This window comes from Lepidochelys olivacea (genome assembly GCF_965140295.1).
Source record: "Lepidochelys olivacea isolate rLepOli2 genome assembly, chromosome: 2".
Classification (NCBI taxonomy): Eukaryota; Metazoa; Chordata; order Testudines; family Cheloniidae; genus Lepidochelys; species Lepidochelys olivacea.
The window spans coordinates 4,657,837-4,677,176 of NC_140412.1; the positions used below are offsets into that span (position 1 = coordinate 4,657,837).

Sequence of the window (19,340 nt, forward strand, 5' to 3'; positions counted from 1 at the left end):
TGCCTTTAAAGCTGTCTTAGTCCACTAAGGTGACTAATTGCCGAGTCCCCAGTGACTGCTGTGCATCCCTCTGATGTATGGGTGTTATATTAAGGGTGGAAAGGTGCTAAATGAGCCCTCTTTGTTTTACATAAATTAGCTCAAAAGTCATGAATCAATGCCACTGACACCCTGAGGATGTTTGATTGCCAAGTTTAACAGGAAAGACAAATAAGACTTCCCCACCCCTGCCCACATGAGTCACTGGGGGGCCAAGTGGGCTGAGGCACCTGACGTGACCCGTAATCATCTTCCCCCCTCATCACATGAAACCTCAGCAGAGTCCGAGGGAGGAATCCCCTGAATGCAAGGCGGCATTTTAGTGGACGGTCCTCCAGGGGCTGTGACCACCGGTGCTTAGGTTAAGGTCTGTTGTGTTAATGGTATGGGGTCTCCCGCCCTTCTGCCCTTGGGGCTTGGAAACCTGAACCCCTGTAGCATCGGCACGCCAAGAAATTTAAACCCGCTACCCCTCCAGAGGGTGAGCTCCAGGGCCGAGAGCCATCTGCTCCCCTTGCCTATGGGAATCTTAGCTCACCACTCTCCTGCAGTCTTCACCGGTGCAGCATGCGGGCCCACACAAACCCAAGCATCCCTTTCCAATTGTGCATTTGTCTAACGAAGCAGCAAATTCCTGATCGCCCCAGAGACTCCCTTGACCACGTCCATCCCCGACTGTGTTCCTGTGTGAGGGCCATTTGTTTCTACACATTCAAAACTCTTATTCTCTCATCCCCCCTCAGCTCGCCGGCGTGCAAGCTGTAATGCTTTTCTAATCCGCATCCTGAGTGCTCTCTTGTGGCCTCTGGGTCCAGGCCTCCTGCCAGATGCGGACGCTGTCCGCAGGAATGGCCAGCTGTACAGCCCAGCACCCATCGTGCTTGGGAACAGGGTAACTGTATCCTACTGGCTTCCAGCAGAGCGGCCTGTGAGAGGAGCCTCATTCCTCGGGATTCCTAGAACTGCGGAATTCCAGCCAGCAGGCTGGAGCCGGTGTGTGCAGAGCTCAAGCCTTGCAACTTTGTGTCCCATCTGACGAGCTCTTGGGGGCAGGGAAGGGAGTGGGGAGGGAGTAAAATGAGCTCAGGAGGGCCCGGGAGTCCTTCACTGTGGAAACGCTGCTCCCACAGTTTACGCTTAGCGCTAAAGCAGGGACTCTGGGAGCATGGCCTGCAACCTAAATGCAGCCTGCACCTGCCCTTCTCTTTAATACTCAGGGTTCAGCTCAGGATGGAGAGTTGCGCAGCGTAACTGGTTTCTGTGAGCTGCACCCACACACTGAAGGCAGGACAGCTGCAGCCTGCTCCGTTATGTGCATGTTAGGGTAGCACTTGCTTGGGCATTGGCTTTGATCTAATACTCCCTGTCTCTGGGGATGGCCCATATCTGCTTTGGTCTACAATGGTCCTACCTCTCTGGTTCCAAGGGGACTTACTTCACCAGGGCAGGGTGAAGAGGGGACTTTCCAGCAGGAGCCACCGATGGTATTGGCCCTCCTCCTCCCTGGGGGGCGGGTCTGTTACCCAGTACATTTTGGAGCTGTCTAAGCATTTCCTGGGCTGATGGCTGAGAGGTTCTGTGTCCCCATGGGCTGTGGCGCGAGGGCCACAAGGCAATCTTGTTTCCACTGTTAATGCACGGTACTGAGAGGTACTTAAGGAGATTTCAGCTGATCAGGAGGGGTGGCCAAATGCTTTTAGGTGGTAATTCACTCCAGGCATCAGAACACTTGGCTCTTTGGTCACTTCCCAAGTGGTCCAGGAAGTGTTGAGTGGCAGAGCCAAACTATTCCAGTGCACCGATGCAGGGTAATAGACGCCGTACAAAATGCAGAGGGCTCTGCCGAGCCCCTGACATCTGGAAGCTGGAAAATTTGGCCCAGCCTTTTGCACAGATCATCATTCTCCATTCCTGTCCCTGATCTTTCCCTCTCTTCCAGCTCAACAGCTGGTGGTCTCTTGCATCTGGCTGACTCGCAAGGGGTGCTGGCACCAGACCAAGAAGAGGCCACGGAGCAGGGAAATGGCCTTTTGGAGGGGTGCCTGCGAATTGAGGCCTATATCCTGGCCAGCAGTGACTCTGATTGAAGGGTCATAGTGGACAAAGAACGGAACACGAGCTCCCAACACAATGCCGTGGCAAAGAGCTAATGCTACCCTGGGACCAGGGAGTGGAGTTCGTATACAGCGTTGGTGAGACCAGTGCTGGAGACTGCATCCAGTTTTGGTGTCCACATTTTTAAAAGAGTGATGAAAAATTGGAACGGGTGCAGAGAAGAGCCACAAAAAGGACTCGAGGGTTGGAAAAATGCTTTACAGTGAGAGACTTCTAGTTCAGTCCGTTTAGCTGATCAAAAAGAAGATCAAGAGGTGATCTGATTACACGGGGAGAAAATACCAGGTACTACAGGGCTCTTTAGTATTTCAGAGAAAGAACCAGTGGCTGGAAGCTGAAGCCAGACAGATTAAGTTAGAAATAAAACACAATTTTGAACAGCAAGGGTGATTAACCATTGGAACGAACCACCAAGGGAAGCAGTGGATTTTCTATCTCTGGGCTCTGTCCTTAGTCCCCTTCTCCCGCTACACCTTGTCTCTGGGTAATTTCATCTGCAAACACAAATTCAACTACTGTCTCTTTGCTGATGACTCGGATCTACTTCTCTGCTCCAGGCCTGCCACCTTCTGTACAAACTAGTCTCAGCCTCTCTTTGTCCATCTTGTAGATGTCTAGACATGAGCTGAAGCTCAGTGTGGCTAAAGCAGAGCTCCTAATCTGCCTCTCCGCCTCCCCACCCCTGCCCAAACCCAAGCCTCCCTGCTACCTACTTTCTTGACCACTGTGATCAACAGCACCATCCTGCCTGTCACTCGGGCCCGGAACTTGGGCGTCATCTTCGATTCTGACCCCTATGTAGGTCCAAACATCCACTCTCTGTCTAAGCCTTGAGATTTGTTCTGCATAACATCTGTAAGGTCCAGCCTTTCCTATCCACCCACACAGAGAAAGCTCTTGTCCAAGCTCTCATTGTCTTGAGTCTCCGTTACTGCAACATCCTGTTCTCTGGCCTTGACGAAGACAACCTTGCCCCACTCCTATCGATTGAGAATATCCATTCTCCTAGCCCGTCGCTCGGACCATCCTTGAGCCCTTCTCTTTGCCTCCCTCCACCGGTGACTCCCCCTTCTCTAGCCCTTCAAACAAGCGGCTTGTCTTCACTTTCACTTCTTGGCCTGTGCCCACTCTACCTACCCTCTCAGTCAGTAGCGCAACGCCAGCATCTATTGCCCAATTGCTAAATTTTCAAACAAGCCCTCTAGAGCTTTCTCCCACGTTGTCCCTGACACCTGGGAGGAACTTCCCATAAACTTCTGCAAAGCCCCTTCACTGTTCACATCCCTCCTTAAAACTCTCCTTTGCTGTGATGCCACCAAGAATCATGACAACAGTTAAGCTGCTGGCGTCCTGAGCTCACTGTCTCGCACCCTGTCCAATATTGGGTCATGGTTTCATTGTACTCCTCTGTCTGTCTCCATCTGTTGTCTCTTGTCTTATACTTAGATTGTCATCTCTGTGGAGCAGGGGCTGTCTGTTTCTTCTGTGTTTGTCCAGAGCCTGGCACAATGGGTCAGGACCGTGACTCCTAGGTGCTACGACAGTACAAATGACAATGAATAATAATCTCCTGGTGTCTTTAAGGCAGGACTGGTTGCAGTTCTGGAAGAGATGCTTTAGCCAAATACAAGTAAATGGACTTAGTACAAGGGTGAAGTTCTGGGCCTGTGTTATCTAGGAGGTCAGATTAGCTGATCTAATGGTCTGTACTGGCCTTAAAATCTATGAATACCCATCAGAGCAGAGGAAGATCAAAGGGTTCAGCAGCTGTGATGCCTCGGGACCAAACTCATCTCTCACAGCCCAGGGCAATGGTTGATTCATGTCTTCTAACCCAGTGTTTCTCAACCTAATACCAGGGACTGGCTGGCTGCCTTCCTAAACTGCATCAGGGAGATCTTCAGGGCCGGGGCTGTTCCACGGACCAGTCATTGAGACACACTGTTCTGGATGGAGCAGGACACGTGGACTCATATGGATCAGTTGGAAGGAATCAATTTAGATTGGGGGTTTCTCAAGCTTCATTGCACCGCAACCCCCTTCTGACAACAAAACTTACTACACGACCCCAAGAGGGGAACTGAAGCCTGAGCCTGCCCGAGCCCTGCCAAAGCCAGAGCCCCACCACCCCGGGTGGGAGGGACCAAAGACCAAGGGCTTCAGCCCCAGGAAGGGGCCTGTAACCTGAGCCCCACCACCCAGGGCTGAAGCCCTCAGGCTTCGGCCCTGGGCGGTGTGGCTTGGGCTTCGGCCCCAGAAAATCTAATCCCAGCCCTGGTGACCCCATTAGAACGGAGCCCCGACCCACAGTTTGAGAGCCACTGATCTAGATACGTAATAGTGTTGCCCGATTTGCACAAACAATATCCCCAACTCCTGTATTGCATCCAAAATGTCAGCCCGATGTTCTAGGGGCGCCGGATTTCTATCGCTGAGTTGTCATTGCTGTGCAGTAAAATAGATCAGATGCCCCGAACTCCCGGAAACACCACCTCATCCCAGCTCTTTCTGCAGGTGAGCTCTTGTGTGCTGAGCTGTTCTCCCCTTTCGGCCGAGTGTTTCCTGGGCTGTGCCCTATAGCTGTGTTCCCACCTTCACTCGGGCGCTGGCAGTGTGTGGCTGGGGGCGCAGCAGCAGGATTTTCCCCGGGTTTCCGTCCCGGTTGTTGGAGTTCAGACAGGCCCTGTTTTCTGCGCTGTATTTTGAGTTCACAGCAGCTGGGTCTAGAACTGTCCCTGCCTCAAGCTGCCCTTGTTACACCCCCAGAACACCCTGGAGTTAACTCTTTGCTCACTGGTGCTCAGATGCAGCTTCCAGCCCCTGCCACTATGTAGTTCTCAGAGCTCTCAGACAACGTTAGTCCCTCAGTTTGAAGGAGCCCCCCCTTTAATTCCTCTTTGGAGCATTTCTCCCCATGCTGGGGACTTGGCCAGCCCCTGACCTACTGCCCATTGCAACTTCTCGGGGACCCAGATCCCTGGGGGAGCTGGAACTGATGAATGCTTTGCTGCCCTGCTTGTCACGGCTTGGCGATCCCATTGATCCTGGGGTGAGTAGGGCCAGGGAGTAGAACTGAGGGGGGGTTGGGGAACCTGGGAGCATTTGTAGGGAGGTGAGTATGCGGGGGAGGGGATTCAGATAGGTGTGTATATGCAGGGGTAGGTGTGTGTACATGTGAGTGGGCACAGATAGGTGTGTGTATGGAGGTGTGGGAGTGTGTGTATGAGTGGGTGCAGATAGGTGTGAGTATGCAGGGGATTGTGTGTGTACACGTGAGTGGACGTAAATAGGTGTGCATATGCACATGTGTGAGTGGGTGCAGATAGGTGTGGGGTGTGCATAAATGTGAGCGGGTGTAGATAAGTGTGCAAATGCAAGTGTGTGCATATGAGTGGGCGCAGATAGGTGTGTGTATGCGGAGGGGGTGTGAGTGGGTGCTGATAGATGTGTGTATACGGGGGGAGGTGTAAGAGTGGGTGCAGATAGGGGTGTGTATGCAGGGGGAGGTGTGTGAGTGGGTGCAGATAGGCGTGTATATGCATGTGTGTGAGTGGGTGCAAATAGGTGTGGGGGTGTGCGTACATGTGAGTGGGTGCAGATAGGTATGTAACTGGGGGTGGGGAGGACACATTTAAAAAGTAGTTCAGAGCTCAGAGAGAGGGGAAAGCAGGAGGGACAGGAAATACAGCAGACCAAATAAAGAAACCAATGTTAGCTCCTTGCGTGCTGGACAGTTAAGGAGGGTGTCTGTCCCCTAAGCCCAGGGCAGCACCCTAACCTGTATATAATGAGCAGAAAGGAGGGAAGCAGGCAGGGCAGATAAGGAAAAGAGGGAAGAGCACACGTTCAAACGCTGCAGAAAATGACATGGGCGTTACAATGTGGAGGAAAACATAAAGACAAGCCCATCTCTGTTTGCAAAGTGTATGAGCCAGCAAGCGAACTGGTAATGCACCGTTAAACAGAGCAGTACAAGGTGGAGACCTGTCGCTTCACCTGGGCTAGCAGGCTTAGTCCTGGGGTAGCAAGTGCTGTCATTGGCATTCAGGCTGCTCCATCTTCCCCCTCCCCAGCAGTCCTCCTCCATGGTAGCACAGAACTGAAGGCAGTTGCTTCTTGGAAGCTGGAGGATTTACACTCTGAGGGGCCCACAAAGTCACTCTTATAATGTCCTTATTGAGTTGTTAATAGATATCGGCCATGTCATGTCAGCCTACCCCTTGGCAAAGGTGAGCGTCAGCTGTTTGATGTAGCAGCAGATTATTTGAAATGAGGTGGTGCCTTCTGATGAGGTTGATTGTCTTGTACCTAAAGTGTGGGTGTACTGGCCCTAGGCAATGATTGTGTGGTGAAGAGTTTGGAAGAAGTGGGACTAGCTACAATAGGTGTCCATGTGATGGCTTCTCGATGAAATGTGCTCTCGAAAGCAGAGAACTTGTCTCCCCCTGAGTCCGAGAAGGGCTTTGAACTCTCCGAAATGGCCTGTCTCAGCCTGTGTGTTGAGCAGGTGAATGCATGTCTCTAAAGCTCTGAGATCCTCAGGGGGAAGGGGCGAGAGCAGCACAAAGTGTTATTGCAAGCCACTTTCCATCCCACTCCGTGGCTGGTATCTGCGGCTGGATAAAGTTCACTCTTTAATATTAGAATGTTTAATCTCTGATGATATTAAAGAAATTATTGGAGTCCTGGGGAAGTCCCTGTGTGGCTGGGAGCAGGGAGCTCTCCGGTTTAGACACGGGCTCTATCCCCGCAGGCAATTCGTAATTTCTGCACAAGGAGCAGCTCTTTTCATCCTGTACTTTCAGAATAGAGCAGGCCCAGCAAAGTAACTGCACCTTTTGAACCCTTTGGAATCAGTGGGTGCAGGGCACTCTTGCCCTCAGTTGATAAATTCACTGCATCAGGAAATCACAGCTGTTAACATAGCCACTCAGGGACTGAGCCTGTGTAGGTCAGAGGTATCTATATACATAGATTGGCTGATTGGTATAAGTAGGTAATTAATTTAAGGCACAATCATCACTCTAATGAAAATGAATCATCCAAGCCTGGTTTCTGTAAACATCACACCTTCTTTGTGAGCCGGCCAAAGTGGGGTTTGGGAGCGGTATCTTACAGAAGACGGAATATCGGATATTGACGTCAGCACCGGAATAGCAAGAGTGGAAGAGACATCCCTGAAGAATAAACATCTGATGAGAAGCGTCATAAATCTGAAGACTAAATTCCAACTCTTAAAAACTTGCATTAGGCTGGCGTTAAATTACGGCTGTGAAACGTAGACATTCAAACGCTCCATAATAAACAAACTACAATCCTTCAAATGATGGTATTACAGAAGAATTGTGAAAATATCCTGGATACACCACGTAACCAGTGAAAAGGTCTTGGAGATGACTGGAACTAGGAAAACAGTAGTTAGCAATCTTACGTAAAGAAAGATTTGATTTGCGGGATACTTTTAAGAGGTCTGTGGGCGATGCATGTTTATGGGCACTGGAAGGGAAAGTTGGTGGCAGAACAACACCAGGCAGAAAAAGAAGACCGTGAATGCGGGATGGGGTGTCCCATGTGGATCAAAACGATTATTCATCCACAAAGAGATTAGCAGAGAGCTGTACAGCATGGGCTACCATGCTTGCAAACCTCCAGAAATGGAGATGCCACATAAGAAGAACAGTATCTTCCAGCCCATTGTGAAAGAACCAGAAATCGGCATTCTCAGTGGTGCTGTTTTCTGCAGCTTAGCCTTCCCATGAAGGACTCTGGTTACCATGAGGTGTGTGTAAATCCAGGGCAGTTTGGGAAGGACGACATTTTCAGTAAGTAATGCAGGGACACAACCACATGGCTGCTTTTGATGTCAGTGGTGAGACAAGGTGGTTAAGGTTAAAGGGATAGTTCTCTAAAAAGCCTAGAAAGCTGTTGCCATTAAAAAAACAGATAATTCCAACAGGTTCCTTGCCCCAGTATGATACACTCTTGTATATGGTATTAGCAATGCAGGGACATACTGCAATAAGGATTGGCCAGTCCTGACTTCCTAATGCAATTGCATTGTTTTAAATGAAGCTGAAAGATATTTTCAGACCTTAATTCTTTCTCCCCATTGATGCTGTCTGTTTGCTTTCTGCATGTCACTAAAGTTGTACGATGCAACTAGACTGGTCAGTTTCACTTTATTATCATGATTATTTATGTTCCAGGAGCGCGTAGAGGCCTGAATGGAGATCAGGACCCCATTGTGCTGGTTGCTGTACAGAGACAGTGAGACACTGCCCCAGACTGCTTACAGCCTAAATAGATGAGACACAAAAGATGGGAGGGGAAATTGAGGCACAGAGGGGGGACGGTCACTCTGCAGGTCGGTGGCAGAGATAGGAATAGAATCCAGGTCTCCAGGGTCCCCATCAAGTGCACTATCCACTGGGCAACACTGTCTCCCCATTAAGAAATATTATAACTTGGTTTCTAGTTAGGTTAGCTTCCTAGCTCTCTCATGCAGTGAGAGCAAATATTGGTTTTAAACTGAAATGAGGAAATACCCTCCCCAAAAAACATTCCCGTGTTCGTTAGATTTTTGCAACACCCGTGCAGCTCGTGCAGCCAGCCCAAGGGCACAGGGACGTTGCAGAGAAGGAGCGTTGCTAGGATGCTCCGGGGAACAGAGAACACATCTGATGAGAGGAGACTTAAAGAGCTTGGCGGAAATGTAGCAAAAGGAAGGCTGAGAGGAGACTTGATTGCTCTCTATAAATACATGGGTGGGGGGCGGGGGATGCGAAGGAGGAGGAAGGACTATTTAAGATGAAGAACAACGTCGGCATAAGAGCAAATGCAAATAAACTGGGCATCGATACACTGAGGCTGTAAATTAGCAGGAAGCTTCTAACCCTCAGAGTGAAGCTGCGGAGCAGCCTCCTAACACATGCAGTGGGGAGCAAATAACCGAACTGGTTGTAAGATGGAGCTTGGCAAATTTCGGACCAGGATGGTCTGACAGGGTGGCCTGCGATAGCAGGGGACTGGATTCAGTGACCCAGCAGGTCCTTTCCAATGCTCGGTTCTAATGACAGAAGCAGGATTAGAACCCAGATTCCTTCCCCTCTGTTCACACCACTGGCCCATGCCCTGTTCTCTCACTAGCCTTATAGCAGAGGCTCCTATTGTGGAAAATCTCATTTAATGATCCTGAGCTTGGCACTGCCAAGACAATCCCTGCCCCTGGCTGCTTACAGGTTAAGGCACTGCCAGGTAAGACCAGACGCATTGGGAGACCCAAGTTTAGGGTTATTTCGGTTTTCCAGTCTCTCTCCTTTCTCCTGATTTGAAGTTGGGTGGGGAGAGGTTTGCCCTGGGCTGCTGTTAGAAGTGAGCCTTTCGGGAAGGTTTGCATGAGGAGAGACTAGGAACCCAGTGTGCCGGGTTTGGGAGGTGGCTTATGGATGGAGACAGCATGGAGGAAGGCATGGCAATGGGAGTAGAAGGAAGCCAAGGGGTATGAGCAGCGGAGCAAGGGGAGCCCAAAAGATGAGCTCTGGGACTGAGTGGGACCCTGGGGGCTGGGCCGAGAGTGAAAATGGATGTGAACTCTCACTCTTTGCCCTGTCCCCAGTAACACTGCCTGCCCACCTCCAGCTCAGCGAAAGAGGGTTAGTCACACTGGCTTAGCAGCAGCTGCTGCCCTGCAGCCCCACTAAATGCCACTAATTTGCTTTGGGAGTCAACCGGATGGCATCCGCCCAAGGGTTGGAATTCTCCAGTGGTTCACAGCTGCCAAGAAATATGGGCTAGTGCCGTGTTGGGGTGTTTGTGTGTGTGTAAGTAAAATACATACACAATTCCTAGTCAGAGCTGTAACATGGCCCTCAGTGCTCATCTAGGTGACCTTCCATTTAAGGATCCTGAAGCGCTTTGCAATCACTAGCAATGACAAGGGATAGAAATAGGATTTCCAGTGTACTGATGAGGAACCTGAGGCTCTAGAGGAAATAATGGTATTGTGTTAAGTGACGTGCCCAGGCTCATATGGCAAATGAGTAACAGAGCCAACAACAGTGCCCTAAGCTCTTACCTCTCGTCTTACCCACTAGACTGTCTAAAATGCACCCTGCATTGGCACAGCCCACAGGTAGGCAGTTTGCTCAAAGTATAGCTTCCCACGTATTAGCATTATGCTCTGCTCTGCCCAGAGCATCCATAGGCACTTTTCATAGCTCACATGAGAGACCCCGTTTTGGAAGCTGTGATTCAGTTCCCTGGCAAACAAATTGTAGGGTTGGCTAGTGGTGGGGGTCTGGTGGCCACTTCCTTCCATGCTGGGTGTCACTGCGAGGCAGCTTGTTCAGCCAGGTGTATATTGCAGTGTGCTCAGAAGGTGAGATGGCCCCTGAGCTAGCAGCTTCCTGGCCCAGCGGAGGATTTGAAGATGAGGACAGGGAGCTCTCACTGTCCTTCAGTCTAGGCTAACCCCTGATCATAGAACCATAGAATATCAGGGTTGGAAGGGAACTCAGGAGGTCATCTAGTCCAACCCCCTGCTCAAAGCAGGACCAATCCCCAATTTTTGCCCCAGATCCCTAAATGGCCCCCTTAAGTATTGAACTCACAACCCTGGGTTTAGCAGGCCAATGCTCAAACCACTGAGCTATCCCTCCCCCTGTTCTTATCACAGCGCCATTGGGGGATGGAGATCATGGCCAGTGGCTGTGCTTAGATGATGATCCATTGGCCCCCTTGTAAGATCCTTACTGGGCGTGGCCATGGAGGGAGCTCCTGCCCAGTGTCCAGGTGTGTGCTCTCAGAATCCTATTCCCCCGTGCAGGTAGGGGCCTGGCCACGGATAAGGGAGCAGAGTTTGCCCCTCTAAGCCCAAATTATACGTCTAGCATGTGTGCATAGCTATCCTCTCCAGTGCTGTGACCCCTCTGCCCTTCCCACAATGCATCTGGGGCTCACCTCTAACCACTTCCTCTGCCATAGATTTATATTCCCAAACTGCCAGCTACTAATGTCACCACAACACTCACCTTCTGCTTTCTCCTTCTCCTTCCAGGGAAGCCGCTGCAGATCAAGCCCAGGCTGTGAGGTCAGCTCCCTGGATTCAGCATCTCTCTGGCCTCTTCATGCACTGGTCCATCCAACAGTCCAGCAGCCGAACGCCTCAGGAAACGCAGCGGCCAGGCTAGGCCTGGCACCTACCTCAGGACAGCAAGATGGGAGGAGGCTTCCTCCTGATTTGTGTTCCTTTTCGATACGTTCATTTGGCCCGGAACCCGGTAACAGTAAATGTCCCAGGTTCCCCCAGCCCCGTCACACAGGGAGGCGGCTTTGTAAGCGTTTTAATTTTGGAATAAATGATCTTTTAATCTGGTTTATTTAAAACAACCCCCTTCCCAAGCCCCTGTTTAACTTCAGTTTGCCTGGTCATTCTTGAGTTAGCATGAATGAACTGTTGTGACCAGATTAGGCTAAGTGGAGCCCATTGATCATACCTGCAGCCCTTTGCACCCGGGTTCTTGGTGGTGTGTTTGGAGCTTTGCCGTTGCAGTAATTCTCCTCACAGAGATTTGAGGAAGGCACAGGGATTAAAGAAACCTAACTCTGTTTCTCTTTAGTGCCGGGAAGCCGCATTGCCCAGTTGGGTATATTTCAACAGTGCTGTCTGTTAGTGGGAAATTATACTGCATGATGAGAGGCTGGAGGACTTCAGCCAGCCAAGAACTGCAGCAATTGCCTAGAAATGAGGGTGTGCGCATCTTACAACCATCAGGATAGGAATTTGTTTTGTGAGTGAGGGGTGTGCAAGGGGGCTGTGGCTTCCTGTAGCCATGTGCTTAAGGGATATGTGTGACCCAAACAGAACAGCCACATGAGGTGAGCTCTGAAACCATTTCAGAGAAACAGTTATGCCCTTGTGCCAAAAAATATTGTGTGTTGGGGGTGGAGGGGGGGAGCATTTCTGAATGGAAATGCAAGCCCCCTAATATCTAATGCACGCGGAGGAGTCTGTTTGCTAGTGATTTGTCTGCAGCTGACAGGGCCTAAGAAAACCCTGTGGTCCCGCGGTGTGCAGGGCGATCACCTTCTCCCATCCCTGTACCCCTCCAAGAGGAAAGGAAACCGCAAGGAGATGCAGCAAGACTAAGAGGACAGAAGGTGAAGTCTGTAGTCAGTGTGGTGGTTTCCATACCGCTGCTTTCAGTGAGCACTGCCTTGTGATCCAGCTGCTTTTCCCATCTGTATCTGGTTCATGCAAAGAGGCGAGGAAAGCAGTCTGGTTAAGTATTCCAGGGGAAAAGCGAGGCTTGTAAAAGCCAAGGATGACAGAGTATCTAGTCAGGAAAGAAAGAGGAACCGAGGACTCTGAATTAGACTTTTGTTAATGGTGATTTCTCCTCTTCTCCACTGTGGTAATAGCAGGGTGCAAGGACACAGGTATTTATGGAACATGGGCCTCCCACAAAGGATTTAGTGCCCTTCTCAATGTGTGTTGAATTCCAGGTTGTTCAGTTCAGGTCCAGGGAAAATAACTTGTTTTCTTGGTTTAGAAGCCAGCATTCTCTAATGATCTCACAGGTTCATATAATGATTGTTTAGTGTGTCAGAGACGCTGTCTGCTTAGTTCCCAAATGTACAGGCCAAATGCCCGCCTGGATAAATCCACCTCAGTCCCAAGAGGAGTTTGTAATATTCAGAGCTCCTTGGTTTCTTTATTTTTAACTGGTGTGTTTACTGTGGGTCAGACTCTAATGAAATGGAGCCCCAGTGCTGTGCTGAGAGATGATATCAACACAACAAGCATTTGGTTTAAATGTAGAGCTGACCCATACCACCCCTCAGAGCCAAACACGTTTGCACCAGCTCTGCCTTTCTCATAGGGCTCCTATTCTGATATTGGCCTGAGCCGGACCCCTGGATCCAGATACCCCAAACTTGGGACCCTTCCAAATCCAAAGTGTGATCTGGGTCTGACTTTCACTGTCTTTAAACAGGTTCAACCAAAGCCCAGCTTTGGGGCATTCAGAATCAGGATCCAGACTGAGCAGCCTCCACCTGTCTCTAGTTCAAACCAGACACATTTGCTAAAAAGAGTTTGCAACTTTTCAGCATGCGTAATGTGGATACTGAGTTGCTTGACGTTGACACATTTTGTCACGTATCCCTCTCGCCCCCCAGGAGATGACCTGGCGCTGGGAGTCCAGTTTGCATTGGTGTAAAGGTACAGTTGTCACATGCCGATGCCTTTTTCTCTCACAGTGTCTGATCATCCAACGTTGCTCCTGGAGGGTGTTAGTTACTCATCACGGTAGCATCTCTCGGTCACTTTGCATATCAAGCCAGCTGCCGTGGAGTTTGATTGAAATTTTTGCGGTGAGCGGTGAAATTTCCCCCCTTCTGTGAATCTGCCTGGCTCATCTCCTCCCTTCACCACAGAGCAACAAGCTAATAAAAGATTGATTGGAACTATAATTGCAATCTGCTGAGGTCAGCATTTCCTCCCCGGCTCCTCGCTGCACTGAGGGACGGAGGGAGCATGAGGGGGGTCGTTAGCAAACACCCAGTTGATTGTGCTGTTTTTATTTTCCCCACTCCGTTTCTTTATCTCTGTGATTTAGCATCCTGTCGATGTGTGTTCCCGCAGAGCGGAGGAGTGCTGGCCGGGCAACTTACCGAGGGCGCGCCGAGAGGAGAACTGCAGGTGCAGTTTTTCTCTTTTTTGTCTCCATCATTTTAAACTTTAGGGGGTGGAGGTGATTTTTAATGGGTGTCACTAAGTTTCCAAGGATAGTTCCAGAAATTCCTATCAAATCCAGACATTCCCATCTGATCCAGCATGCAAAAAGCACTGAGAACCCCATAAGAAATCCCAATGGCATAGCCTAATCTGCAGTGAAGCCAAGGAGATCCATACAGGACATGTCACATCATGGGTGCACTAGGACCTCAAGATAGAAAGCATCTACAGCAACCAGGAAGATCCCCAGTAAAACTTCACACACAGGGAATGGTCAGTGAGAACCTTGCTTCAGTGGGGTCCCCTGGAATTAGGTCAGAGGATAGTCTAAGCATTTGGTGATAGTGGACCTTAGGGCCAAATTTGTCTCTTGGTCACACTTATGCAAGACAGTGAGGGCTGAATGGGAGTATCTGAAGGCAAACTTTGGCCATCATTGCTGCTTGGGAGATAGAGGCTGGAGAAGTAAATATTATCAAGGCAAATTCACCTTATGACTAAGAGCCAGCCTCAGTTTCCCCATTAGACCTTCCTGACATGGAGAGATACAGAGGGTACAGGGCAAAGGAAAATCCTGAACTGAGAGGTCCTAGGAAAGCACCAAGAGGGCTTGTCTCTTTCCAAACTCCTCCCTCTCCTAGTAGGATGTCCTAGTTAGTAGCTCGGTATCATTACATGGAACTCTGGGGCAGGTGGTTTGGTTCTCATTCCTCAGACGGGCAGCCTCCATCGACACACGCAATGGGAGTTTAGCAAAATCTCTCACCCTGGCGCCTGCCAGAAGCATACGGGGTCTGCTGTGTGTAAATAAAATACAGACGCCCATATGTTCCGGCCGACTGCTGCCTAACTGACCATGTAGCCAGGGTGGGCTACTGTGCTGCCCCGGGGTCACCAGTATGCCCCCCCTGGAAACCTCTGGATTGCGAGGCATGCACAGGATTCGGTCAGTGTGTTTATCAGCGAACGGGAAGAAAGCAGAGTTTGCGTGTGAACTCGCAAATCCAGTAGCCAGGCACTTTTTATTTTCAAGGTCTTTTGGCAACATATTTCCCTGGGGGAGCTGTGCTCTCAGGTGCAGCATCCTCGGGTTCGCAGTGACAGGAGAAGGGCCTGTAATGTATTCTCTTGGGGACAGTCAGCCGCCAGATGCTTCGCCCTCAGGTTTGCAGTGGTTGCAGAGGGGTCTGTAATGTCTGTGTGTCTTTCCACTAAGGTTTCAACTATTTTTTACCCCATTTTCTTGCAGGGGCGACAGAGATGCTAGGAGGCTGAGTGAAACTGAGGTCACGTAGTAAGTCAGTAGCTGGCTGAGGTTAGATCTAGGGAGTTTCTTGCCTTGATATATATTTTATAGCCAAGCTGTTGTGTGTTCTGTACGGTAGAGGCTTCCTTGGCTCTGCTGGTGTTACAGGTCCCTGCTTGTCTCTTTAGTGTGACTCTGCTCTGCAGCGTTCTCCTTCCTTGACTTTGTCAGGTAGAGATCATGGCTATCCCGGTCTGTACATGCCTGCCTGTGTTACCGCCATGCGATGTGTTACCTGTGAGTCAGCATCGCTGAGACATAATGTTCAACCCCGCTGGTGAACCATCCAGGCTGAGCTAACACCCAGGGCCGCTGGCTATCTCATCCATTCGTTTGCTCTGCTCCAGGGTAGGATGATGTAAGGTTAACAGTCCTCTTTAGGGACAGTGGGCTTGATCCTGCAAGGTTCTGAGCACCCTCGACTCCTGGTGATGGCAGCATGTGAGGAGGGTGCTCAGCCCTTCACAGGTGGTGCTCCCCACCTCCAGCACCAGGCCCATGTTCTGCTCTAGCTCCTTGCCCCCATCTATGGCAGTGGGAATTTTGAGCCTGTTAGATTCCTTGGGGATCAATTCAGTTCAGGTGTTGGGGTGGGGACTGGCTCGTTCCTCTGCCAGGGCTTGGGATGGAGTTGATACCATGTAACCGTATCGTTTTGATTTGGTGCTTGATGTTAACGTCACCGTATTTACTTCCAGGGCAGGACAGATTCCTGTAGGGGGGAAATTATATATGCAGAGGCTTGGAAAGCTGTAGTAGCTCAGAGAGCTTCTGACTTTTCCAAGTACCAGCTGCCACTCTGAAACTTTCAGGAAGAAGCGTCTCTTTAAGGGGGCTGAGGCTGGTTGTTTATAGGGTGTGAGTTACCCTGCAGGATTTGTTCCAGGAGGGACTGACAGATAGTGTTTCGCTCAACTGCCCAGAGTATCAGCTCTCGGATCATGTACATTCACTGGCACGAAGTACAACCAAAGCTGCCATGTAACTAATTTCCAAACCCGAACGCTTTGGCACAAATCACTGCTATCTTCGTGGGCTCGCTCTGTGCTCAGTAGAGGCAGGGAGGGAGCATGGTCCAGAAGTTAGGGTAGGTGACTGGGCATCAAGAGACTTGGGTTCTATTCCCAATTCTGATTTTGGCACGTGACCCCTCAGTTTCCCCATTGTGATGTCACACGCCTTTGTGAAACATGGTGACATCAACAGCACTAAATGCAACCATTTGGGGTTCTCAAAAATTCTGTGATTACTGTACAACTGCCACGTGGACCCCGCTGCGTCCTGCATCCTTCGTTTGAGCGAGACAACCCGTCTAGGCATTGTCACACCCAAAGCCCTCTCACGAGGACACCTCCACCCGAGTGGTCAAGGAACCCAGCACCCTGCTGCTGCCTTGCCGTTGATGCAGTCCACTGGACAGAGGTGTCACTGCACAGGATTTAAAAGGACGGATGAGAACATTGGGCAGAAGATTCTTGAGTGCTTGACAGTTATACGTGAACCCACACTTAGTCATGCCATGTATTATAAGCCACCAAGAAGGGTCATGCTCAAAGGTTGCATGCGGATAACACAGCCCACCTAGCTCCAGCCCTCAAAAGCAAACGCCTGCTCCCTCCCTGGTGAACTGTGACACTAAAATGAAAGCCAGAGATGACTCCAGCTTTCTGTGTTACCCAGGCAGGCAATGTGGAAATGACTTTGAATTTCCCCCTTAAAAAACAATGTCCTTCCTCCATGGGTATGTCTACGCAGCAACTAGACCCCCGTGGCTGGCTTGTGCCAGGCAACTTGGGCTTGGACTGCGGGGCTGTTTCACTGCTGTGTAGACATCTGGGCTCGGGCTGGAGCCTGGGCTGTAGGACCCAGAGCTCGGGCTTAATGAAACACCCCTACAGCCTGAGTCAGCTGGCACAGGCCAGCTGCGGGTTTTTCTTTGCTGCGTAGACATACCCCGTGAGAGCCACTTGGCGTTTCCTAGTTTGTTAAGGAGCACCAAGGTTGGGGGTAGGGCTGGTCCAGAAGATCTTTAGCAAATGGAGGGGAGCCGGTGGATTTCGGAGGGGCTAAATGGTAGTCGAACTTACTTTGCGGTTGCCCGCTCTCCCCTTCCACACAGTCCGGTTGTGGGCTGGGCTGCTCCCTGGTGCATGGGTACATTCAGCACATAAATGAATGGGAGCGAACCTCAGATGTAAGCTCTGAAGGCTGCAGTCAACTCCCTGCCACTGATCCTCATTCCAGTGCCAATGGGAAGCATCTTGGAGCATCCTCCGAATCAGGCAGCCCCAACAACTCCACTTCTCAGGCCGACTCCTCGGCTGGGGTACATCGGCACAGCTTAGACGTGTTTACGCCAGTGGGGATCCAGGTTTAATTGTGCTCTTAGTGTGTTTAAGCAGCCCAGCCTTATCGTACTGTTTTGTTTCAAGGGTGTTGGGGAAATTAGGCCAGGCCCAAGATCTTAGAAGTGAAGTTCTATAACCCCCTGAAAATATGGACTCCGACTAGAGAAGCAATTACGTCTAACTGAACTAGCAGACATGGGAATGTAGTGCCACTCAATGTGAAGGGTTCTGCCCTCGATGTCAATATGCTATCTTACTGCTTGCAAAATCAAGAGGAGCCAGAGCACTGACTTGGGCAGCATAGGATTTAAGTTAGCAGTAACAGGCTTGTGAAGCGTGAGAATCTGTGTCCATCACCGCTAGGGTGATATTCCTTGGAAGAGCCATGAAACGGAGAATGTTCAAAACTACCTTTCGCTTTGTGGTCTCTATGCTCGTGCTGGGCTTTGTTTGGTGTGAAACTCTTAGCTATGTGTTAAAGGAAGCTATTTTTAATAAAGAATTCCATAGTCACTGTTGATACTAAATGTCTTTTGTTAATTGGTGCTTTTTGATATTTAAATAAAGGTGAATGAAGAGTTTGTGCAACAAATTGCTGCTTTGTGGCTTTGCTCTTTCTCTGATGTGTGATCAAAAGTTTCTCCTTATTCCCAACGTTACCAAGGTAGTGCCTGGCTGAAAAATTTTCATCAAAACCTTTTTTTTTTTTTTATGAAGCAGAAATTTTTGTCAGACCCATTCCATTTGCTGAAATTTTTCAGGTTTTTATTGACAAACCAAAAACCTAAAAAACGTTTGGCCTTTGACAACTGAAATCCCACAATGTTCAGTTTTGGGGGAGTTTTTGATAAAAACTAAAGTTCCATGAACATTTTTTGACAAAAATTTCTGCTTTGTACATTTTTAGCAGAAAATAAAATACAGTCACTTGCACAGCTCTAGTTAATGATGTCTAAATATCTAATTTCCATGAGTGTTCAGAAAAAGGAATGCATCCACAGAGTGCAGAGGACTTTATTGTACATTTGCCTAGAAGAAGTAATATACACATACTGTATGTAGAGATTATAAAAATGTCTTGAAATTACCCAACACACAGAAGGCATTTTCCTGGGGAGACGATGTGCCCATGGTAGGTAAACCCTTCTCCCTCCGAAGAGATTCCCTTTAAACTTTGTTGTTCTGAACCTGTTGACACCATTTATATTGCATTGGGCTCCCTCTCTGCCTCCTCTCTCTTCCTGACTTATTCTGGTTTAGTTTTTGTCTCCTGCGTGATTGCGAGGAAATTGTTAAATGGCAGCATGGTGACGTGGTCCAAACGCGGGACTGAGTCTTGAACACCTTAGTTCTACTTACCGCTCTGGCTCCAACTCAGGCATTATCTATATTGGGGGAAATCCTGGGTTAGGAAACATTAATTAAACCGTTTGAATCAGCACAGCGTAAAAGCCAGTTTTCAATGGTTCTTGGCTTCACAGATTTTAGGACCAGAAGGGACCATTGGGATCATTGGGTCTGATCTCTTGCCCAGTGACTCCTGCATCAAGCCCCTTGTTTCTGTTTAAGCTAGAGAAGATCTTTTAGAAAGACAGCCAGTCTCAGTTAAAGACTCCCACGTGGGGGGAATCTACCCACCTCCCTGGATAAGTTGCTCCACTGTTACAAGTGTGTACCTCCTTTCTAGTCTGGCTGTGTCTAGCTTCTGCTTCCAGCCTTCGGACCGTGTTATGTCTATCTGCCAGATCAGATCACGATTTGCCCTTTTGGGGGACGACAGTTGTGTTAAAAATAT

General features: G+C 49.6%; 1 protein-coding gene across 2 annotated transcripts in view; it reads left to right on the plus strand.

The window, feature by feature from the left end:
- ZC3H3 (zinc finger CCCH-type containing 3) overlaps positions 1-18,072 on the plus strand; it is a 351,773-nt gene extending 333,701 nt beyond the window's left edge. For both annotated transcript variants that reach the window (XM_084620589.1, XM_084620590.1), the window contains exon 12: positions 11,210-18,072. In XM_084620589.1, the coding sequence (XP_084476715.1) occupies positions 11,210-11,241 (32 nt within the window). In that variant the 3' untranslated portion in view covers positions 11,242-18,072. The remainder of the gene's footprint in view (positions 1-11,209) is intronic.
- The last annotated feature ends 1,268 nt before the right edge of the window (positions 18,073-19,340 follow it).